General features: G+C 44.2%; 4 protein-coding genes across 4 annotated transcripts; all 4 read right to left on the minus strand.

Moving 5' to 3' along the window:
* Positions 1 to 4,052: 4,052 nt before the first annotated feature.
* LOC145946981 (uncharacterized) lies at positions 4,053 to 5,024 on the minus strand. The gene has a single exon (XM_083056736.1). The coding sequence runs from the start codon at positions 5,022 to 5,024 to the stop codon at positions 4,053 to 4,055; it is 972 nt and encodes a 323-aa protein (XP_082912862.1).
* Positions 5,025 to 5,111: 87 nt separating this feature from the next.
* LOC145946982 (uncharacterized) lies at positions 5,112 to 6,206 on the minus strand. Its single transcript, XM_083056737.1, has one exon. It carries the CDS (start codon positions 6,204 to 6,206, stop codon positions 5,112 to 5,114), a length of 1,095 nt encoding a protein of 364 aa, XP_082912863.1.
* Positions 6,207 to 6,502: 296 nt separating this feature from the next.
* LOC145946983 (uncharacterized) lies at positions 6,503 to 7,069 on the minus strand. The gene has a single exon (XM_083056738.1). The coding sequence runs from the start codon at positions 7,067 to 7,069 to the stop codon at positions 6,503 to 6,505; it is 567 nt and encodes a 188-aa protein (XP_082912864.1).
* A 501-nt stretch (positions 7,070 to 7,570) lies between these two features.
* Positions 7,571 to 8,820, minus strand: LOC145946984 (uncharacterized). The gene is made up of 2 exons (XM_083056740.1): positions 8,692 to 8,820; positions 7,571 to 8,626 (listed from the first exon to the last, which is right to left on the minus strand). Exons 1-2 carry the CDS (start codon positions 8,818 to 8,820, stop codon positions 7,571 to 7,573), a joined length of 1,185 nt encoding a protein of 394 aa, XP_082912866.1.
* Positions 8,821 to 22,074: the final 13,254 nt, after the last annotated feature.

The following is a 22,074-nucleotide window of genomic DNA, read 5'->3' on the forward strand; positions in this document are numbered from 1 at the left end:
TAGTGTCATTTTTTAAGATATTTTAATTCAGTAAACGATTGTTTTGTAATCGTCTGCAGACGTTTGTACCGCTTTTTTGCAAGGTTTTGCGAAGGGTGCTAAGTGCGGACAGTGCCACTAATAATGTCATTTTTGGGATATTTCAATTCTGCATACGGGTGCTGTTTTGTAATTGTCTGCAGACGTTTGTACCGCTTTCCATTTTGTTCGTATCTATACAGGTGTAATTATACAGAATTTTTAAAATTGATGTTATAGCTAATAATGTCATTTTATGAGAAATTTTAATTCTGTGCACGCTGTTTTGTTACCGTCTGCTGACGTTTGTATTGCTTTCTGTTTTCTTTATACCCTTACAGGTGTAAATATACCGAATGTTCAAAATTGATATTAGAGCTAATAATGTCATTTTTGGGATATTTCAATTTTGTATACGGGTACTGTTTTGTAATTGCCTGCAGACGTTTGTACCGCTTTCCATTTTGTTCGTAAATATACAGGTGTAATTATACAGAATTTTTAAAATTGATGTTATAGCTAATAATGTCATTTTATGAGAAATTTTAATTCTGTAAACGCTGTTTTGTTACCGTCTGCAGACGTTTGTATTGCTTTCTGTTTTGTTTATACCCTTACAGGTGTAAATATACCGAATGTTCAAAATTGATATTAGAGCTAATAATGTCATTTTTGGGATATTTCAATTTTGTATACGGCTGCTGTTTTATAATTGCCTGCAGACGTTTGTATTGCTTTGACCGCTTTCCATTTTGTTCGTATCTATACCGGTGTAATTATACAGAATTTTTAAAATTGATGTTACAGGTAATAGTGTCATTTTTTAAGATATTTTAATTCTGTAAACGGGTGCTGTTTTGTTACCGTCTGCAGACGTTTGTATTGGTTTCTGTTTTGTTTGCACCCTTACAGGTGTAAATATACCGAATGTTCAAAATTGATATTAGAGCTAATAATGTCATTTTTGGGATATTTCAATTTTGTATACGGGTGCTGTTTTGTAATTGCCTGCAGACGTTTGTACCGCTTTCCATTTTGTTCGTAACTATACAGGTGTAATTATGCAGAATTTTTTACGTTGATGTTACAGCTAATAATGTCATTTTTTGAAAAATTTTAATTCTGTAAACGGGTGCTGTTTTGTTACCGTCTGCAGACGTTTGTATTGGTTTCTGTTTTGTTTGCACCCTTACAGGTGTAAATATACCGAATGTTCAAAATTGATATTAGAGCTAATAATGTCATTTTTGGGATATTTCAATTTTGTAAACGGGTGCTGTTTTGTTACCGTCTGCAGACGTTTGTATTGCTTTCTGTTTTGTTTGCACCCTTACAGGTGTAAATATATCGAATGTTCAAAATTGACATTAGAGCTAATAATGTCATTTTTGGGATATTTCAATTTTGTATACGGCTGTTTTATAATTGCCTGCAGACGTTTGTACCGCTTTCCATTTTGTTCGTATCTATACAGGTGTAAATATATCGAATGTTCAAAATTGACATTAGAGCTAATAATGTCATTTTTGGGATATTTCAATTCTGCATACGGGTGCTGTTTTGTAATTGTCTGCAGACGTTTGTACCGCTTTCCATTTTGTTCGTATCTATACAGGTGTAATTATACAGAATTTTTAAAATTGATGTTATAGCTAATAATGTCATTTTATGAGAAATTTTAATTCTGTGCACGCTGTTTTGTTACCGTCTGCTGACGTTTGTATTGCTTTCTGTTTTCTTTATACCCTTACAGGTGTAAATATACCGAATGTTCAAAATTGATATTAGAGCTAATAATGTCATTTTTGGGATATTTCAATTTTGTATACGGGTACTGTTTTGTAATTGCCTGCAGACGTTTGTACCGCTTTCCATTTTGTTCGTAAATATACAGGTGTAATTATACAGAATTTTTAAAATTGATGTTATAGCTAATAATGTCATTTTATGAGAAATTTTAATTCTGTAAACGCTGTTTTGTTACCGTCTGCAGACGTTTGTATTGCTTTCTGTTTTGTTTATACCCTTACAGGTGTAAATATACCGAATGTTCAAAATTGATATTAGAGCTAATAATGTCATTTTTGGGATATTTCAATTTTGTATACGGCTGCTGTTTTATAATTGCCTGCAGACGTTTGTATTGCTTTGACCGCTTTCCATTTTGTTCGTATCTATACCGGTGTAATTATACAGAATTTTTAAAATTGATGTTACAGGTAATAGTGTCATTTTTTAAGATATTTTAATTCTGTAAACGGGTGCTGTTTTGTTACCGTCTGCAGACGTTTGTACTGGTTTCTGTTTTGTTTGCACCCTTACAGGTGTAAATATACCGAATGTTCAAAATTGATATTAGAGCTAATAATGTCATTTTTGGGATATTTCAATTTTGTATACGGGTGCTGTTTTGTAATTGCCTGCAGACGTTTGTACCGCTTTCCATTTTGTTCGTAACTATACAGGTGTAATTATGCAGAATTTTTTACGTTGATGTTACAGCTAATAATGTCATTTTTTGAAAAATTTTAATTCTGTAAACGGGTGCTGTTTTGTTACCGTCTGCAGACGTTTGTATTGGTTTCTGTTTTGTTTGCACCCTTACAGGTGTAAATATACCGAATGTTCAAAATTGATATTAGAGCTAATAATGTCATTTTTGGGATATTTCAATTTTGTAAACGGGTGCTGTTTTGTTACCGTCTGCAGACGTTTGTATTGCTTTCTGTTTTGTTTGCACCCTTACAGGTGTAAATATATCGAATGTTCAAAATTGACATTAGAGCTAATAATGTCATTTTTGGGATATTTCAATTTTGTATACGGCTGTTTTATAATTGCCTGCAGACGTTTGTACCGCTTTCCATTTTGTTCGTATCTATACAGGTGTAAATATATCGAATGTTCAAAATTGACATTAGAGCTAATAATGTCATTTTTGGGATATTTCAATTTTGTATACGGGTACTGTTTTATAATTGCCTGCGGACGTTTGTACCGCTTTCCATTTTGTTCGTATCTATACAGGTGTAATTATACAGAATTTTTTAAATTGATGCTACAGCTAATAGTGTCATTTTTTAAGATATTTTAATTCTGTAAACGGGTGCTGTTTTGTTACCGTCTGCAGACGTTTGTATTGGTTTCTGTTTTGTTTGCACCCTTACAGGTGTAAATATACCGAATGTTCAAAATTGATATTAGAGCTAATAATGTCATTTTTGGGATACTTCAATTTTTTATACGGGTGCTGTTTTGTAATTGCCTGCTGACGTTTGTATTGCTTTTAATTTTGAACATTCGGTAACAAACAATACAAGTCGGCGGTTCGGCAATTGCAAGTGCAACGTGCGCGTGAGCAGCTTATAATTCGGCGACGGCGTGAAAAGAAAACTAATCGACAGCGATCTGCGAGCGCGAACGGTCTCGAGACGAGTGGGCAAACAGGAATGCGGAGTCAACGCAGGCGGCTGTATCCCTTCGACCTTCGAGAAGGTTCTCCAGTTAAGAGACCAATGATTTTTGGTCTTGTAACAATACATTAACGGATCGTCTCGAAAGTCGGGGGACAAAGCTGTTTATTGTTTTCCGCGCCTGTTTGCCCAGGCGAGCGAGTGTTTGAACGAGCGCGGTGACGTGAACGCGCACAGCTGATCGAAGCGCGCTGAAACGAGAGCGCGGGAGCGCGAGTGAGAGCGCGACCGGCGCGCGGGAGCGCGAGAGAGAGAACGACAAACGCGCGAAATCGCGGGAGAGAGTGACAGGCGCGCGGGACGGGCCGCGCGACACTCTCATTTATCACGCCGACTAATTCTCGCGAATGAATTCGCGACATCCCGCTCGCCTCGTCGACAGGTGGTCGATGATTGATCCCGCGACCCCCGCTCTCAAGGGCATGGCCATCGTGGCGACAAACAACGGAGGTAAGAGCACACTATTTAACAGCCGTTTTACCGAGTTTCATACAGGAATCGCACAAATACACATAATTTACAGGATTTACACAAGACACGAGTGGAGCTTGAACGCGCGATCTATTCGGGCGTCCCCGGTTCCGCAGCGTCCGCTGTCGGCAGGGGTACTAATTTAACCACCGGACGGGACTGTTCACCGGCGGAGGTCCGGACGTCCACCACACGGCCATCGTCTCCAGGGTGGAGGCGCATTATCCGCGCGAGGGGCCAGCGGCGCGGCGGCGTGGTCTCGCTTTTGATCAGGCACAGCTGGCCCTCGCGCGGATTCCCGCTTATCGACCACCACTTGGGCCGTGGGGAGAGGGTCTGGAGATACTCGCGGGACCACCTATGCCAAAAGTGGTCCCGCATCTGCTGGAGGAGCCGCCAGCGGCTGAGTCGATTCTCAGGCACGTTGATGAGTGTCGGCTCCGGAACCGCGTTGAGACGCGCCCCGATCAGGAAGTGACCGGGGGTCAGGGCGTCGAGGTCCTCTGGATCGTCCGTCAGGGCCTGGAGCGGGCGAAAGTTGAGACAGGCCTCGGTCTCAGCGAGGAAAGTGGCCATTTCCTCGAAGGTCAACCGGGTCTCGCCTATGACTCGTCTCAGGTGGTGCTTAAGCGCTCTCACCGCCGCTTCCCATAAGCCCCCGAAGTGAGGCGCCGCCGGGGGGTTAAAGCGCCACTGGACTCCGTCATCGGCTAAGCACCCGACGATTCGGTGGCGCTCACGGCTCGCCTGGTCGAATAGGTCCTTGAGTTGCGTGTCAGCCCCCACGAAATTCGTACCCCGGTCGGAGTAAACAACCTGGCACAGACCTCGTCGGGAGACGAAGCGTCGGAAGGCGGCGAGGAAGGCGTCGGCCGAGTAGTCGCTTACAACCTCCAAGTGAACGGCGCGGGAGCTGAAACAGACAAAGACGCAGAGAAAAGCCTTGTAGGCTTTATGTCCGCGGCCCTTCGTCGTTCGGAGCCAGATTGGTCCCGCGAAGTCCACTCCTGTGTGCTGGAACGGCCGGCTAGGCGTGATCCTCGCTCTCGGCAGGTTTCCCATCAGTGGCTGAGGGGAGGCCGCCCGCCATCGAACACACTGCAGGCACCGATGAATGTATCGCCGCACCAGTTGGCGGCCTCGCGGGAGTCAGAAGCGATGTCGCAGGTGGGTCAGCGTAGCCTGGGTTCCTCCGTGAAGCGTGCGACGGTGGCTGTCGTCGATGGTAAGTCGAGTCAAATGCGACTCCGGCGGCAAGATGATCGGGTGCCGCTGGTCGTCATTCAATAACGAATGCTTTAACCGCCCTCCCACTCTCAGGATCCCCTGGTTGCCTAGTATCGGCGTGAGCTTGCGGAGGGGACTGCATGTCGTTTTGAAACCGACCGTCCGGAGGAGACGTCCTCCAGCTCCACGGCGTAGGCCAGTGACTGGACCTAACAGCCACCTCTCCAAGGCCTCGTTCAGTTCCCCCGAGCTCAGGTCCGGCGGCGAAGGCGGACGTCGCAGAGATCTCTTTTGCCAGCGCAATATCCAGGCGGTGACGCGCAGCAGCCGGCGCAGCGACGAAAAGCGGGCGAGCTCCTCAGGCTCCCGAGCGCTTGCGGCGGCCAGACACCGGGTGGGGCGCTGCTCCGGTAGGTCCGGGAGATCGCAGCCGTCTGGAGGCGGAGGCCAAGCGGAAGGGTCCTGGGTCAGGAACTTGGGCCCCGTCCACCATAGCGGATGCTCCAGCAGATCGCTCGGGGACACGCCCCGGGACGCACAGTCCGCCGGATTATCGCGCCCAGGTACGTGTCTCCATCTAGACTCTTCACTGGACCGTTGTATTTCCGCCACACGATTAGCCACGAAGGTGGTCCATTTCGCAGGGTGACCTCTAACCCAGGCGAGCACGACCGTCGAGTCCGTCCACAGGAAGGTGGGGGATCCAGCCAGGTCGAGCGTAGTTCGGACGTGATCGACCAGTTTCGCCAGTAAGGCCGCTGCGCAGAGCTCCAGTCTGGGTAGAGACACCCTCTTCAGCGGCGCGACCTTCGTCTTAGCCTGCACCAGCGAGAGGTAAGGCTCTCCGTCGCTGATCGTCCGAAGGTACACCACAGCGGCGTAAGCCCTCTCCGAGGCATCAGCGAAGCCATGGATCTCGACGCCACAAGGAGCTGCGCCGCAACGATACCAGCGCGGTATTCGTACCTTCTCCAATACAGGGAGCTCCTCCTCGAAACCTCGCCCAGGCTGCGGCATGTCCCGATGGCAGAGGAGCGTCCCAATCTAGCTGCTCCAACCAGGTGGTTTGGATCAGCAGTTTTGCCCGTACTACGATGGGGGCCAACCAGCCGAGGGGATCGAACAGGCGAGCGGTTTGAGAGAGTACAACCCGCTTCGTAGGAGGGACTCCCGCCGATCTTCCGATGACGAGAGAGAAGTCGTCGCACATGGGCGTCCATTTCAAACCCAGCACGGAGCAGGCGTCGGTCGGCAACGTGGCGTCCACAGCAGGTCGAAGCTCGAGCGGGACGCTTGCAAGGATTGCCCCGTGGTTAGCGGCCCACTTCCCGCCCGCCATGCAGAGGGCGGATATCTGTGTCTGCAGGAGGCGAACAGATTCCAAGTCCTCGGCGCCGGTAAGGATGTCGTCCATATAAATATATCCCCGAGGTTCCCCGCTGGAGGGCGGCGGAACCTCGGGGAAATCGCCGAGTCTCGTCGCAGGCGAGCTGGCGTAGCACTCGAATCGCCAAGTACGGAGCGCACGCCAGCCCGTACGTGACGGTATTGAGCTGAAAGGTCTTTACGTCGTTGTCCTCTGCCCACAGGATGCGCTGCACGTCCCGATCCGCCGGATGGACTAGGATCTGGCGGAACATCTTCTCCACGTCGGCGGTGAAGACGTAGCGATGGCAGCGCCAGCGCAGGAGCACATCGGCGAGAGGTGGCAGAAGATTAGGCCCTGTGTGCAAGAAATCGTTTAGAGCGAGTCCCTCGGAGGTGCGAGAAGAGCCGTTGAACACGACTCTGAGCTTGGCGTTGATACCGGACCCTCGGAGCACCCCGTGATGCGGCAGGTAGCAGCAGCGCTCAGCAGGCGCGGCGTCGACGGGCGACATATGGCGTGGTAGTCGCTCATGAAGGTCCGATACAGGTCTCGAAGCGCCGGGTCACGCTCTAGCCGACGCCCCATAGTGGCGAGCATCCGGAAGGCAGCGCGGCGCGTGGCAGTCAGGTCCGGTGGCTCTCGTCGAAGCGGCAGGCGTACTGCGTATCGACCGTCGGAGAGACGCTGGTGCGTTCGAGAGAAGTACTCCTCGCACTCTCTCTCCTCGGTGGTAAGCGGCATGGGGCCGCGGGGCATTTCTTCCCACTCCCAGAAGCGGCGCACGAGGGCAGGCAGTTCATCCATCGTAGTGCACTGAAGCGAGGTCACGGATGACACGGCGTGACTGTTGATTCCGGCGGGCCCCAGGATGATCCAGCCGAGGCGCGTCTCCTGCGCGATCGGCTCCATGGGTCCTCCCCGCCGTAGATCGGGGAGGACGATGTCAGCGTACGCGTCCGCGCCGAGGAGGAGCTCCACCGGGTCCCGACGGAAGTACTCGGGGTCGGCCAGGTCAAGTCCTCGCACGTGGGGCCACGAACACGCGCTCCCGCCCGCCGTGCCGCTGTACATTGACAGGCGCGGCAACACGAGAGCGGAGATACTGCACGAGAATTGCCTCGTACGCGAGGACAACGCGACGACGAGGCGGCCCCGGGAGAATCCCGTCTGAATTCCAGCAGCGTTGGTGAGTCGTTACCGCTTCGCGTCGCTCGGGAGCAGATTTCTTCCTGTATTGCTCGCAGAAAGCTAAGAAGTGTTCCTTCTTACAGATTGGGCAGCTGCGGCTAGAATCGACGGCGCGGCCCTTAACGTGATTGCTGCGGGCAGAGCGCCCGGACTTTTCTGACGACTTTCCGGACGGTTCGCTGGCGGTTGATAGGATCGCCTCCTGGGTCATCAGTTGCTCCTGGAGGAACTCACGGAGCTCGTCGTACGTCGAGGGCTCGGGGCTCTTTCCCAGCGAATTTTCCCACTCCCGGCGGGTCCTAGTGTCGAGGAGCTCGACCACCAGGTGGACGAAAAGGTCCGAGCAGCTGGAGATCGGACGGCCAATCCCCTCCAGAGAGCCGACGACAGACACCACGCCGTGGAAGATGCGTCGAAGGTCAGTTACCGAATCGGACGTCATCTTGGGGAGAGCGGTGAATGCAGCCAGATATGACCTCACCAGCAGACGCTTATTTTCATAATGGTCGCTGAGGGTGGTCCACGCGCGCTCAAAATTGTCCTCCGTCGTTGGCAGGTTTTTGATGAGTTGTTCGGCGTCCCCCTTGACGCTAGTCTTCAAATAATGAATTTTCTCCACTTTTGACAGGAAGGATTCATTGCTCACGAGAGAGCTGAAGAGGTCTCGGAAAGCCGGCCAGTCCTCAAATTTGCCCGAAAACTGCGGCAGCTGAATCCGGGGGAGAGCATTACGCGACGTCGACGGCGTGGGCCCCGCTCGCTCCTTCTTAGACCCCTCCGCAGCCAGGAGGAGAGCCTGCTCCGCGTCCAGCAGACGGGCACGCTGCCGGAGGTAGTCCACCTCTACAGCACTCGCGACATCGTCTGTGAGGTAGGCGCTCTCAACGAGAGTGTCCCCGAAGTTATTAGCTTCTCGTGATTGGTCTCAAATTTCCTCCACCTAACGTCCATCACTGACACGGCGGATCGGACGAGGCCCATGGTGACCTTGGTGGACTCCAAGCTCTCTAGCACCTCAGTTGAGCGCGCAATGCGCGATTGAAGGTCTCGCTGAACCGCCACTAACTTTTCCATCTTCGTTCCTGACGGTGGACCGCACGTCACTTCGGCACCACAACACTCCGCACAAACGGCGAGCTCGAGAACAGTGACGAGGAAGCCGAAGAAAGGATCAAGTTGATCCGGCTCGAAGGACCAGAAATGTGCTGTATTGCCGCGCGAGATTCGCGTAGTTAGAGCGGTACACGAGCGAAATTGGAAAAGGTCGGAGGCAGTGAGGAAAGAAACTTCAATAATCAAAGTGTCCGTATTGCAGTGTATTTTTCGTGTCCAGTATGACAAACAAGTGTTCTAAACAATACAAGTCGGCGGTTCGGCAATTGCAAGTGCAACGTGCGCGTGAGCAGCTTATAATTCGGCGACGGCGCGAAAAGAAAACTAATCGACAGCGATCTGCGAGCGCGAACGGTCTCGAGACGAGTGGGCAAACAGGAATGCGGAGTCAACGCAGGCGGCTGTATCCCTTCGCCCTTCGAGAAGGTTCTCCAGTTAAGAGACCAATGATTTTTGGTCTTGTAACAATACATTAACGGATCGTCTCGAAAGTCGGGGGACAAAGCTGTTTATTGTTTTCCGCGCCTGTTTGCCCAGGCGAGCGAGTGTTTGAACGAGCGCGGTGACGTGAACGCACACAGCTGATCAAAGCGCGCTGAAACGAGAGCGCGGGAGCGCGAGTGAGAGCGCGACCGGCGCGCGGGAGCGCGAGAGAGAGAACGACAAACGCGCGAAATCGCGGGAGAGAGTGACAGGCGCGCGGGACGGGCCGCGCGACACTCTCATTTATCACGCCGACTAATTCTCGCGAATGAATTCGCGACAAACGTCTGCAGACGATAACAAAACAGCACCCGTTTACAGAATTAAAATATCTTAAAAAATGATACTATTAGCTGTAACATCAATTTTTAAAACTCGATGTATTTACACCTATAAAGATACAAACAAAACGGATAGCGGTACAAATGTCTGCAGGCAATTACAAAACAGCACCCGTATACAAAATTGAAATATCCCAAAAATGACATTATTAGCTCTAATATCAATTTTGAACATTCGGTATATTTACACCTGTAGGAGTATAAACAAAACGGAAAGCAATACAAACGTCTGCAGACGGTAACAAAACAGCGTTTACAGAATTAAAATTTCTCATAAAATGACATAATTAGCTGTAACATCAATTTTAAAAATTCTGTATAATCACACTTGTATAGATACGAACAAAATGGAAAGCGGTACAAACGTCTGCAGGCAATTACAAAACAGCACCCGTATACAAAATTGAAATATCCCAAAAATGACATTATTAGCTCTAATATCAGTTTTGAACAATCGGTATATTTACACCTGTAAGGGTACAAACAAAACGGAAAGCAATACAAACGTCTGCATACGATAACAAAACAGCACTTGTTTACAGAATTAAAATTTCTCAAAAAATGACATTATTAGCTGTAACATCAATTAACAAAATTCGATATATTTATACCTGTATAGATACGAACAAAATGGAAAGCGGTACAAACGTCTGCAGGCAATTACAAAATAGCACCCCTATGCAGAATTGAAACATCCCAAAAATGACATTATTAGCTCTAATATCAATTTTGAACATTCGATATATTTTTACCTGTAAAGGTACCTTTACAGGTACAAACAAAACAGAAAGCAATACAAACGTCTGCAGACGGTAACAAAACAGCGTTTACAGAATTAAAATTTCTCATAAAATGACATTATTAGCTATAACATCAATATTAAAAATTCTGTATAATTACACCTGTATAGATACGAACAAAATGGAAAGCGGTACAAACGTCTGCAGGCAATTACAAAATAGCACCCGTATGCAGAATTGAAATATCCCAAAAATTACATTATTAGCTCTAATATCAATTTTGAACATTCGGTATATTTACACCTGTAAGGGTGCAAACAAAACGGAAAGCAATACAAACGTCTGCAGAGGATAACAAAACAGCACTTGTTTATAGAATTAAAATATCTCAAAAAATGACACGTTTGCAGGCAATTACAAAACAGCACCCGTATACAAAATTGAAATATCCCAAAAATGACATTATTAGCTCTAATATCAATTTTGAACATTCGGTATATTTACACCTATAAGGGTATAAACAAAACAGAAAGCAATACAAACGTCTGCAGACGGTAACAAAACAGCGCCCGTTTACAGAATTAAAATATCTTAAAAAATGGTACTATTAACTGCAACATCAAATTTTAAAACACGGTGTATTTACACCTGTAAGGGTATAAACAAAACAGAAAGCAATACAAACGTCTGCAGACGGTAACAAAACAGCGTTTATAGAATTAAAATTTCTCATAAAATGACATAGTTAGCTGTAACATCAATTTTAAAAATTTTGTATAATTACACCTGTATAGATACGAACAAAATGGAAAGCGGTACAAACGTCTGCAGGCAATTACAAAATAGCACCCGTATGCAGAATAGAAATATCTCAAAAATGACATTATTAGTGGCACTGTCCGCTCTTAGCACTCTTCGCAAAATCTTGCGAAGAGTGAGCCCCCTCACGTCAGGGTGGCGGACAACGAGGGGGGGCTTCTGCGACCTAGGTTTGATATATTTTTATTTGTAGGGATATAAACATAACAAGACTTCCGTTTCCGGTTGCGTGATAGAAGGTTGGAGAGCTGTCAGAGAGTGTGTTTTTGAGTGGTTATTAGAGGTAGGAGGAGGAGAAGAGGTGAGAGAGAGTGAGTCAGTGAGAGTCTGGAGTGAGTGCATGCTGGGGGATTGCAGGCGAGTTGGTAGAGAAGGGAAAAGAGCGGTGAGAGGAGAGCAAAATGGTGCAGGTGGAGTGAGTCAGCAATTAGGAAGATAGGTGAGAACAGGTGTAGAGAGATCGGAGCAGGTGTAGTAGGTATAGGGAAAGAGAAGAAGGTAGGTGGCGCGAGAAAAGTCACTAGACATAGAGTAAGAGAAGTATAGAAGGGAAATGGATGAGGTGCAAAGAATAAAGAATGTTGAGAAGAGGGAGAGAAGAGGTAGTACGGGGACGCCGGAAGAGGTCTTAAAAAGGAAAAGGGAGGAATTAGAGGATATAGGATTGAGAAAAGAGATGGAGGAGAAAGGGGACACACAGTGGTTATTTAGGAAAAGTAAAAAGGTGATAAGATCGCCAGAGGCAGGAAGGAGAGTGGAGGCAGGAGGGATGGGGGAGAGCATAAGAGAGATGGGGAGGGAATGGAAGGAGGAAATAATCAGAGAGATGAGAGAGATAAGAAGAGAAATTAAAGAAGAGATTAAGGAGGGAATAAGAGGACAGGAAGAAATAAGAGAGGAGATAAGGGAGCTGAAGAAAGAAATGGAGGAGAAGGAGAGAAAATGGGGGAGGGAGAAAGAGGGGTTGGAGGGGAGGATTTTAGAATTAGGGATGAAAGTGGAGGAATTGATAAAGAAGGGGGAGAGGAGGAGGGAGGGAAAGGGAGAGGAGATGGGTGAGATGGAAGGTAGGATTAATATGATGGAATGGAGGTGGGAGAGGAAGGAAAGGGATGAAAGGAGAGGGAATATTATAGTAAAAGGTATAAAGGATGGGGAAGGAGGAGTAAAAGGGGAAGTGGAGAGAATATTAAAAGAGATAGGGATAGAGGGGTCGGGGGAGGTGAGGAAAATAGGGGAAGGAAGGAGAGATGGGACCAGTATGGCGTTGGTAAGGGTAGGAAATATGGAGGTTAAGAGGGAAATAATGGAGAAGAAAAGAAGATTGAGGGGGAGAGAGGAGAGGATTGAGGAAGATCTTACGTGGAAAGAAAGAAGGATGATGTGGAGATTAGGAGAGATCGCTAGGGGGGAAGAAAGAGAGGGAGGGAGGGCGTGGGTACGATATGGAAGAATATGAATGAGGGGTAAGTGGTGGAGGTGGGATGAGGGGAGAGAGGAGCTGAAGGAGGAAGGGGGTGAAGAAGGGAAGGGGTTAGAAAGGAGTTGTGGGGACGAGGGGGAAAGGGAGGCTGAAATAGGGCAGGAGGCAAAAAAGGTAGGGAGAGAATGAGTAGGAGAAGGAAAGGGGAAAGGGAAAAAGGTAGAGAGAGAGGGGTAGGGAGAGGTGGAGAGGGGGGGGAGAGTAGGGGAAGATAGTAAGAGCGAGGAAGAGGGAAGGGAGGAAGGGTGGAAAGTGGCATTCTGGAATGTAGCGGGGCTAAAGAATAAGGATGCGGAATTCTGGGAAGCGATAAGGGAATGGGACGTAATGTTCTTGTTAGAAACATGGGTAGATGAAAAAGGGTGGGAGAAGATAAGAGGGAAGTTACCTGTGGGATTTAAGTGAGGGGTGCAATATGCGAGGAAGAAAAATAGAAAAGGAAGGGCAATGGGGGGAATAGTAGTAGGGGTAAGAAAAGGGTTAGGAATTGAAGAAAAGGGGGGGGCGGATAAGGAAGGAATGATGGAGGTGATGATAAGGAAAAAGGGGGAGAGATGGAGATTGGTGGGGATGTACGTAAATGGGGATTTAGAAGAGAAATTAGGAGAGATGAAGGAGTGGACAGAGGAGGAGGGAGGAGGGATTAGAACGATAATAGGGGGGATTTTAATGCTAGAACAGGAGAATTGGGGGGAAGGGTAAGGTTAGGGGAGGAGGGAGAAGAGGAGGGAAAGGAAAAAAGGTCGAAGGATGTAAAGGTGAATGGGGAAGGGAAAGTGTTAGTGAGGAGATTAGAGATAGGGTGGGCAATTGTGAATGGAGGGGTAGCAGGAGATGAGGAGGGGAACTGGATGTACATGGGGCCGAATGGGAGATCAGTCATTGATTATGTGATTGTGAAGGAGGAGATGAGGGAGGAAATTATGAGGGTAGAGATAGGAGATAGGATTGACTCGGACCACATGCCGGTAGTGGTAAGGATCAGAGGGGAAAGAGGAGGAGTGGAGAAGAAGGTAAAAAAGAGGGAAAAGAGGTGGAACTGGTCGGGAGAGGGGAAGAAGGAATTCAGGGAGAGGTTAGGAGTGATAGGGGAGAGGCAGGGAGATGAACAAGAAGAGAGAGGGGTAGAGGTAGAGTGGGGGAGGATGGAAAGAAAAATACAGGAAGTGCTAAGTAAGGGAAATGGAGGGGAAAGTAGGGAGGAGAGAAGAAAAAGAGGAGGGTGGTTTGATGAGGAGTGTAGAAAGGATAAGGGGGAGGTGGCAAAGGAGTTGAAAAGATGGAGGAGAAAAGGGGGGAGGGAAAGGAATATAAGAGAAGAAAGAAGGAGTACAAGGGATTATGTAGGAAGAAGAAAGAGGAGGAGAATGAAGAATGGACTAGGAGGGCAGTGGAAGCGAGGACGGAGGGGCAGGTATGGGAGGTAATTAGGAAAGAGAGGAAAAGGGGGAAAGGAGGGGGGGAGAAGGGATTGAGATGGAAGAATGGAACAGTTATTTTAGGGATTTATTAGGGGGGGTGGAGTCAAGAGTGGTGTTGGGAGGAAGCAGGAGGACAAGGGAGAAGGTGGAAGATCAGGAAGATCAGATAGAGAGGGGAGAAATTAAGAGGGCGATAGGAAGGATAAAAGATGAGAAGGCGGTGGGGGTGGATGGAATACCAGGAGAAGTGTGGAAGTATGGCGGAGAGGGGCTAGAAGAGTGGGTGTGGGAATTATGTAATAGGATATGGAAGGGGGAAGGGTGGATTGGAGAATGGTGTGAGGGGTTGGTGGTACCAATTTTGAAAAGAGGAGAGGGAAGGGAGGTCTCAGATTACAGGGGAGTAACGCTGGCGCCGTCGTTATACAAAGTGTATGCGACGGTGTTAGCAGAGAGGCTGAGGGGCGAAGTGGAGGAAGGAGGGATGGTGCCACCGAATCAAACGGGGTTTAGGAGAGGGATGGGGACAGTAGATAATATATACGTTTTAAACTATTTGATAAATAGGCAGATAAGCAGGAAAGGAAAGCAAATGATACTATTTTTTGTGGACTTGAGGGCGGCGTTTGATTCGGTGGACAGGGTGAAATTAATAGCGGCGTTGAGAGGGAGGGGGGGTGAAGGAAGGGATGGTAAGGAGATGTGAGGAGTTAATAGGGGAGATAGGATTCAGGATTAGAATAGGGGAAGAGAGGGGAGAAAAGTTCTGGACAGGGAGGGGAGTGAGGCAGGGGTGTCCTCTGAGTCCGCTGCTGTTTAATATGATGATGGCGGACTTGGAGGAGGAGATGAGGAAAGGAAGATGGGGAGGAGTGAGGTTGGGAGAGGATAGGATATACACGCTAGCGTACGCGGATGATGTGGTGATGATGGCAGAGGATGAGGGGGGAATGAGGTGTATGATGGAAAGATTAGGTAGATATTTGGAGGGGAAGGGATTGGAGTTGAATGAGAGCAAGTTGAAGGTGATGAGGTGCAGGAAGGGGGGAGGGAGGCTGAAGAAAGCTAGTTGGTATTGGAAGAGAAAGAAGTTGGAGGAGGTAAAGGAGTACAAGTATTTAGGCTATGTAGTACAAAGGAATGGGGGGCAGGATGGACAGGTGAGGGAGAGGTTGAGGAGGGGGGCAGCAGTATTGGGGCAAGTATGGGGGATAGGTAAGAGGAGATTTGGGGGTAATTGGGGGAGGAGAGTATGGCTTTTCGATGCGTTAGTGTGGACGGTTTTAGGGTATGGGGTTGAGGTATGGGGGTGGAAGGAGAGAGAGGGAATGGAAAGGGTGCAGGAAAGATATATGAGATGGTTGTTAGGAGCGGATTGGGGAACGCCGGGGTATATGATAAGGGAGGAGCTACAAAGGGAAAAGTTAAGATCAAGGATGGGAAGAAGAGCGTGGGGATATGAGAAGAGGTTGGAGGAGGGTAAGGGAGGGGGGTTGGCGAGAGTATGTTTAGAGGAAATTAAGGAGAGGGCTAAAAAGGGAGGCGAAATGTCAGAGTGGGACAAGGAAAGAAAAGAGTTTTTTGAGGGTAAAGGGATGAATCTAAGGGAGGTGGAGGAAAGAAGAGAAAGAGGAGAATTTAGATGGGAGGAGGTTGAGGAGTGGGAAAAGAAAGGACAGAGGGAGGAGAGAGGGGAAAAGATAGAGAATTCGGTATATAATAAATGGTACAAGCAGGTAAAGGGGGAGGGAGTACCGAAGTATCTGAGGAAAGGATGGACGGAAGGAAGGTGGCAGAAGATGGCGAAGTACAGATTGGGGAATGGGATGAGGGGAAACAGATATTGGGAGAAGGAGGAGGAAAGGAGGTGTAGGATATGTGGGGGAGGAGTGGAGACATGGGAACATGTATGGGAGGAATGTATGGAATGGGGAAGGGGGGAAAGCTGGCAGGAAGTGAGGGTGGTACTGGGGGAGGAAGGGGAAGGGGAAGTGTGGGTGAAACTGTTGGAGGAAGTGAGAGGGGGCGGGGAAGGCGGTGAGGGGTGAGGGGGAGAGGGAGAGAGTGAGAGAGAGAGAGAGAGAGAGGGAGAGAGAGAGAAAGTGGAGGAGGGAAGGCGGAAGCAGCCGGAAGCGGAGGTCCAACATTAGAGTAAGCTAGTAATAAGATTGCGTAAGATAGGAGGGGGAGGGTGAGAGTGTGCGTAGGGAGAGAGATGAGAGAGAGGTGAATGTTGCGAAGAGATAGGGCGAGAGTAATGGCGGAGTTGCGTGGCGGTTGGTGTATTGTATAATGTATAGGGTAAGTAATAGGTTAAGAATAGAGTATAAGCGGATGTAAAGATTGTAAAGGTTTGGGACCGCTCCTTAAGTGGAAAAGCGCCTTGTAATCCTCAATTGGGGCAACAATAAACGTATCTAATCTAATCTCTACAAACATAACAAAAAGCGGTACAAACGTCTGCAGACGATTACAAAACAACATTCGTTACAGAATAAAAATATCTTAAAAAATGACACTATTAGCTGTAACATCAATTTTAAAAATTCTGTATAATCACACCTGTATAGATACGAACAAAATGGAAAGCGGTGCAAACGTCTGCAGGCAATTACAAAACAGCACCCATATACAAAATTGAAATATCCCAAAAATGACATTATTAGCTCTAATATCAATTTTAAACATTCGGTATATTTACACCTGTAAGGGTACAAACAAAACAGAAAGCAATACAAACGTCTGCAGACGGTAACAAAACAGCACCTGTTTACAGAATTAAAATTTCTCATAAAATGACATTATTATCTGTAACATCAAACTTAAAAAATTCTGTATAATTACATCTTTAAAGATACAAACAAAATGGAAAGCGGTACAAACGTCTGCAGGCAATTACAAAACAGCATCCGTATGCAGAATTGAAATATCACAAAAATTACATTATTATCTTTAACATCAATTTTGAACATTCGGTATATTTACACCTGTAGGGGTACAAACGAAACGGAAAGCGGTACAAACGTCTGCAGGCAATTACAAAACAGCACCCGTATACAAAATTGAAATATTCCAAAGTGACATTATTAGCTCTAATATCAATTTTGAACATTCGGTATTATTTACACCTGTAAGGTATAAACAAAACAGAAAGCAATACAAACGTCAGCAGACGGTAACAAAACAGCACCCGTTTACAGAATTAAAATATCTTAAAAAATGACACTATTAGCTGTAACATCAATTTTTAAAACTCGGTGTATTTACACCTGTACGGGTACAAACAAAACGGAAAGCAATACAAATGTCTGCAGACGGTAACAAAACAGCGTTTACAGAATTAAAATTTCTCATAAAATAACATTATTAGCTGTAACACCAATTTTAAAAATTCTGTATAATTACACCTGTATAGATACGAACAAAATGGAAAGCGGTACAAACGTCTGCAGGCAATTACAAAACAGCACCCGTATACAAAATTGAAATATCCCAAAAATGACATTATTAGCTATAACATCAATTTTAAAAATTCTGTATAATTACACCTGTACGGGTACAAACAAAACGGAAAGCAATACAAACGTCTGCAGACGGTAACAAAACAGCGTTTACAGAATTAAAATTTCTCATAAAATGACATTATTAGCTGTAACACCAATTTTAAAAATTCTCTATAATTACACCTGTATAGATACGAACAAAATGGAAAGCGGTACAAACGTCTGCAGGCAATTACAAAACAGTACCCGTATACAAAATTGAAATATCCCAAAAATGACATTATTAGCTCTAATATTAATTTTGAACATTCGGTATATTTACACCTGTAAGGGTATAAAGAAAACAGAAAGCAATACAAACGTCAGCAGACGGTAACAAAACAGCGTTTACAGAATTAAAATTTCTCATAAAATGACATTATTAGCTATAACATCAATTTTAAAAATTCTGTATAATTACACCTGTATAGATACGAACAAAATAGAAAGCGGTCCAAACGTCTGCAGGCAATTACAAAACAGCACCCGTATGCAGAATTGAAATATCCAAAAAATGACATTATTAATGGCACTGTCCGCACTTAGCACCCTTCGCAAAACCTTGCAAAAAAGCGGTACAAACGTCTGCAGACGATTACAAAACAATCGTTTACAGAATTAAAATATCTTAAAAAATGACACTATTAGCTGTAACATCAATTTTTAAAACTCGGTGTATTTACACCTGTAGGGGTACAAACGAAACGGAAAGCGGTACAAACGTCTGCAGGCAATTACAAAACAGCACCGGTATACAAAATTGAAATATCCCAAAAATGACATTATTAGCTCTAATATCAATTTTGAACATTCGGTATATTTACACCTGTAAGGGTGCAAACAAAACAGAAACCAATACAAACGTCTGCAGACGGTAACAAAACAGCACCCGTTTACAGAATTAAAATATCTTAAAAAATGACACTATTAGCTGTAACATCAATTTTAAAAATTCTGTATAATTACACCTGTATAGATACGAACAAAATGGAAAGCGGTACAAACGTCTGCAGGCAATTATAAAACAGCAGCCGTATACAAAATTGAAATATCCCAAAAATGACATTATTAGCTCTAATGTCAATTTTGAACATTCGATATATTTACACCTGTAAGGGTGCAAACAAAACAGAAAGCAATACAAACGTCTGCAGACGGTAACAAAACAGCGTTTACAGAATTAAAATTTCTCATAAAATGACATTATTAGCTGTAACATCAATTTTAAAAATTCTGTATAATTACACCTGTATAGATACGAACAAAATGGAAAGCGGTACAAACGTCTGCAGGCAATTACAAAACAGCACCCGTATACAAAATTGAAATATTCCAAAAATGACATTATTAGCTCTAATATCAATTTTGAACATTCGGTATATTTACACCTGTAAGGGTATAAACAAAACAGAAAGCAATACAAACGTCTGCAGACGATAACAAAACAGCATTTGTTTATAGAATTAAAATATCTCAAAAAATGACACGTTTGCAGGCAATTACAAAACAGCACCCGTATACAAAATTGAAATATCCCAAAAATGACATTATTAGCTCTAATATCAATTTTGAACATTCGGTATATTTACACCTATAAGGGTGCAAAACAAAACAGAAAGCAATACAAACGTCTGCAGACGGTAACAAAACAGCACCCGTTTACAGAATTAAAATATCTTAAAAAATGACACTATTAGCTGTTACATCAATTTTTAAAACTCGGTGTATTTACACCTGTACGGATACAAACAAAACGGAAAGCAATACAAACGTCTGCAGATGGTAACAAAACAGCGTTTACAGAATTAAAATTTCTCATAAAATGACATTATTAGCTGTAACATCAATTTTAAAAATTCTGTATAATTACACCTGTATAGATACGAACAAAATGGAAAGCGGTATAAACGTCTGCAGGCAATTACAAAACAGCACCCGTATACAAAATTGAAATATTCCAAAAATGACATTATTAGCTCTAATATCAATTTTGAACATTCGGTATATTTACACCTGTAAGGGTATAAACAAAACAGAAAGAAATACAAACGTCTGCAGACGATAACAAAACAGCACTTGTTTATAGAATTAAAATATCTCAAAAAATGACACGTTTGCAGGCAATTACAAAACAGCACCCGTGAACAAAATTGAAATATCCCAAAAATGACATTATTAGCTCTAATATCAATTTTGAACATTCGGTATATTTACACCTGTAAGGGTATAAACAAAACAGAAAGCAATACAAATGTCTGCAGACGGTAACAAAACAGCGTTTATAGAATTAAAATTTCTCATAAAATGACATAGTTAGCTGTAACATCAATTTTAAAAATTTTGTATAATTACACCTGTATAGATACGAACAAAATGGAAAGCGGTACAAACGTCTGCAGGCAATTACAAAATAGCACCCGTATGCAGAATAGAAATATCTCAAAAATGACATTATTAGTGGCACTGTCCGCTCTTAGCACTCTTCGCAAAATCTTGCGAAGGGTGAGCCCCCTCACGTCAGGGTGGCGGACAACGAGGGGGGGCTTCTGCGACCTAGGTTTGATATATTTTTATTTGTAGGGATACAAACATAACAAAAAGCGGTACAAACGTCTGCAGACGATTACAAAACAACATTCGTTACAGAATAAAAATATCTTAAAAAATGACACTATTAGCTGTAACATCAATTTTAAAAATTCTGTATAATCACACCTGTGTAGATACGAACAAAATGGAAAGCGGTACAAACGTCTGCAGGCAATTACAAAACAGCACCCATATACAAAATTGAAATATCCCAAAAATGACATTATTAGCTCTAATATCAATTTTAAACATTCGGTATATTTACACCTGTAAGGGTACAAACAAAATAGAAAGCAATACAAACGTCTGCAGACGGTAACAAAACAGCACCCGTTTACAGAATTAAAATTTCTCATAAAATGACATTATTATCTGTAACATCAAACTTAAAAAATTCTGTATAATTACATCTGTAAAGGTACAAACAAAATGGAAAGCGGTACAAACGTCTGCAGGCAATTACAAAACAGCATCCGTATGCAGAACTGAAATATCACAAAAATTACATTATTATCTTTAACATCAATTTTGAACATTCGGTATATTTACACCTGTAGGGGTACAAACGAAACGGAAAGCGGTACAAACGTCTGCAGGCAATTACAAAACAGCACCCGTATACAAAATTGAAATATCCCAAAGTGACATTATTAGCTCTAATATCAATTTTGAACATTCGGTATTATTTACACCTGTAAGGTATAAACAAAACAGAAAGCAATACAAACGTCAGCAGACGGTAACAAAACAGCACCCGTTTACAGAATTAAAATATCTTAAAAAATGACACTATTAGCTGTAACATCAATTTTTAAAACTCGGTGTATTTACACCTGTACGGGTACAAACAAAACGGAAGGCAATACAAACGTCTGCAGACGGTAACAAAACAGCGTTTACAGACGTAAAATTTCTCATAAAATGACATTATTAGCTATAACACCAATTTTAAAAATTCTGTATAATTACACCTGTCTAGATACGAACAAAATGGAAAGCGGTACAAACGTCTGCAGACGGTAACAAAACAGCGTTTACAGAATTAAAATTTCTCATAAAATGACATTATTAGCTGTAACACCAATTTTAAAAATTCTGTATAATTACACCTGTATAGATACGAACAAAATGGAAAGCGGTACAAACGTCTGCAGACGATAACAAAACAGCACTTGTTTATAGAATTAAAATATCTAAAAAAATGACACGTTTGCAGGCAATTACAAAACAGCACTCGTATACAAAATTGAAATATCCCAAAAATGACATTATTAGCTCTAATATCAATTTTGAACATTCGGTATATTTACACCTATAAGGGTGCAAAACAAAACAGAAAGCAATACAAACGTCTGCAGACGGTAACAAAACAGCACCCGTTTACAGAATTAAAATATCTTAAAAAATGACACTATTAGCTGTAACATCAATTTTTAAAACTCGGTGTATTTACACCTGTACGGGTACAAACAAAACGGAAAGCAATACAAACGTCTGCAGATGGTAACAAAACAGCGTTTACAGAATTAAAATTTCTCATAAAATGACATTATTAGCTGTAACATCAATTTTAAAAATTCTGTATAATTACACCTGTATAGATACGAACAAAATGGAAAGCGGTACAAACGTCTGCAGGCAATTACAAAACAGCACCCGTATACAAAATTGAAATATTCCAAAAATGACATTATTAGCTCTAATATCAATTTTGAACATTCGGTATATTTACACCTGTAAGGGTATAAACAAAACAGAAAGCAATACAAACGTCTGCAGACGATAACAAAACAGCAC

The sequence above is a fragment of the Prenolepis imparis genome, unplaced genomic scaffold, assembly GCF_030444845.1.
Source record: "Prenolepis imparis isolate NDT839.2.m4 unplaced genomic scaffold, iyPreImpa1.0 SCAF_35, whole genome shotgun sequence".
Classification (NCBI taxonomy): domain Eukaryota; kingdom Metazoa; phylum Arthropoda; class Insecta; order Hymenoptera; family Formicidae; genus Prenolepis; species Prenolepis imparis.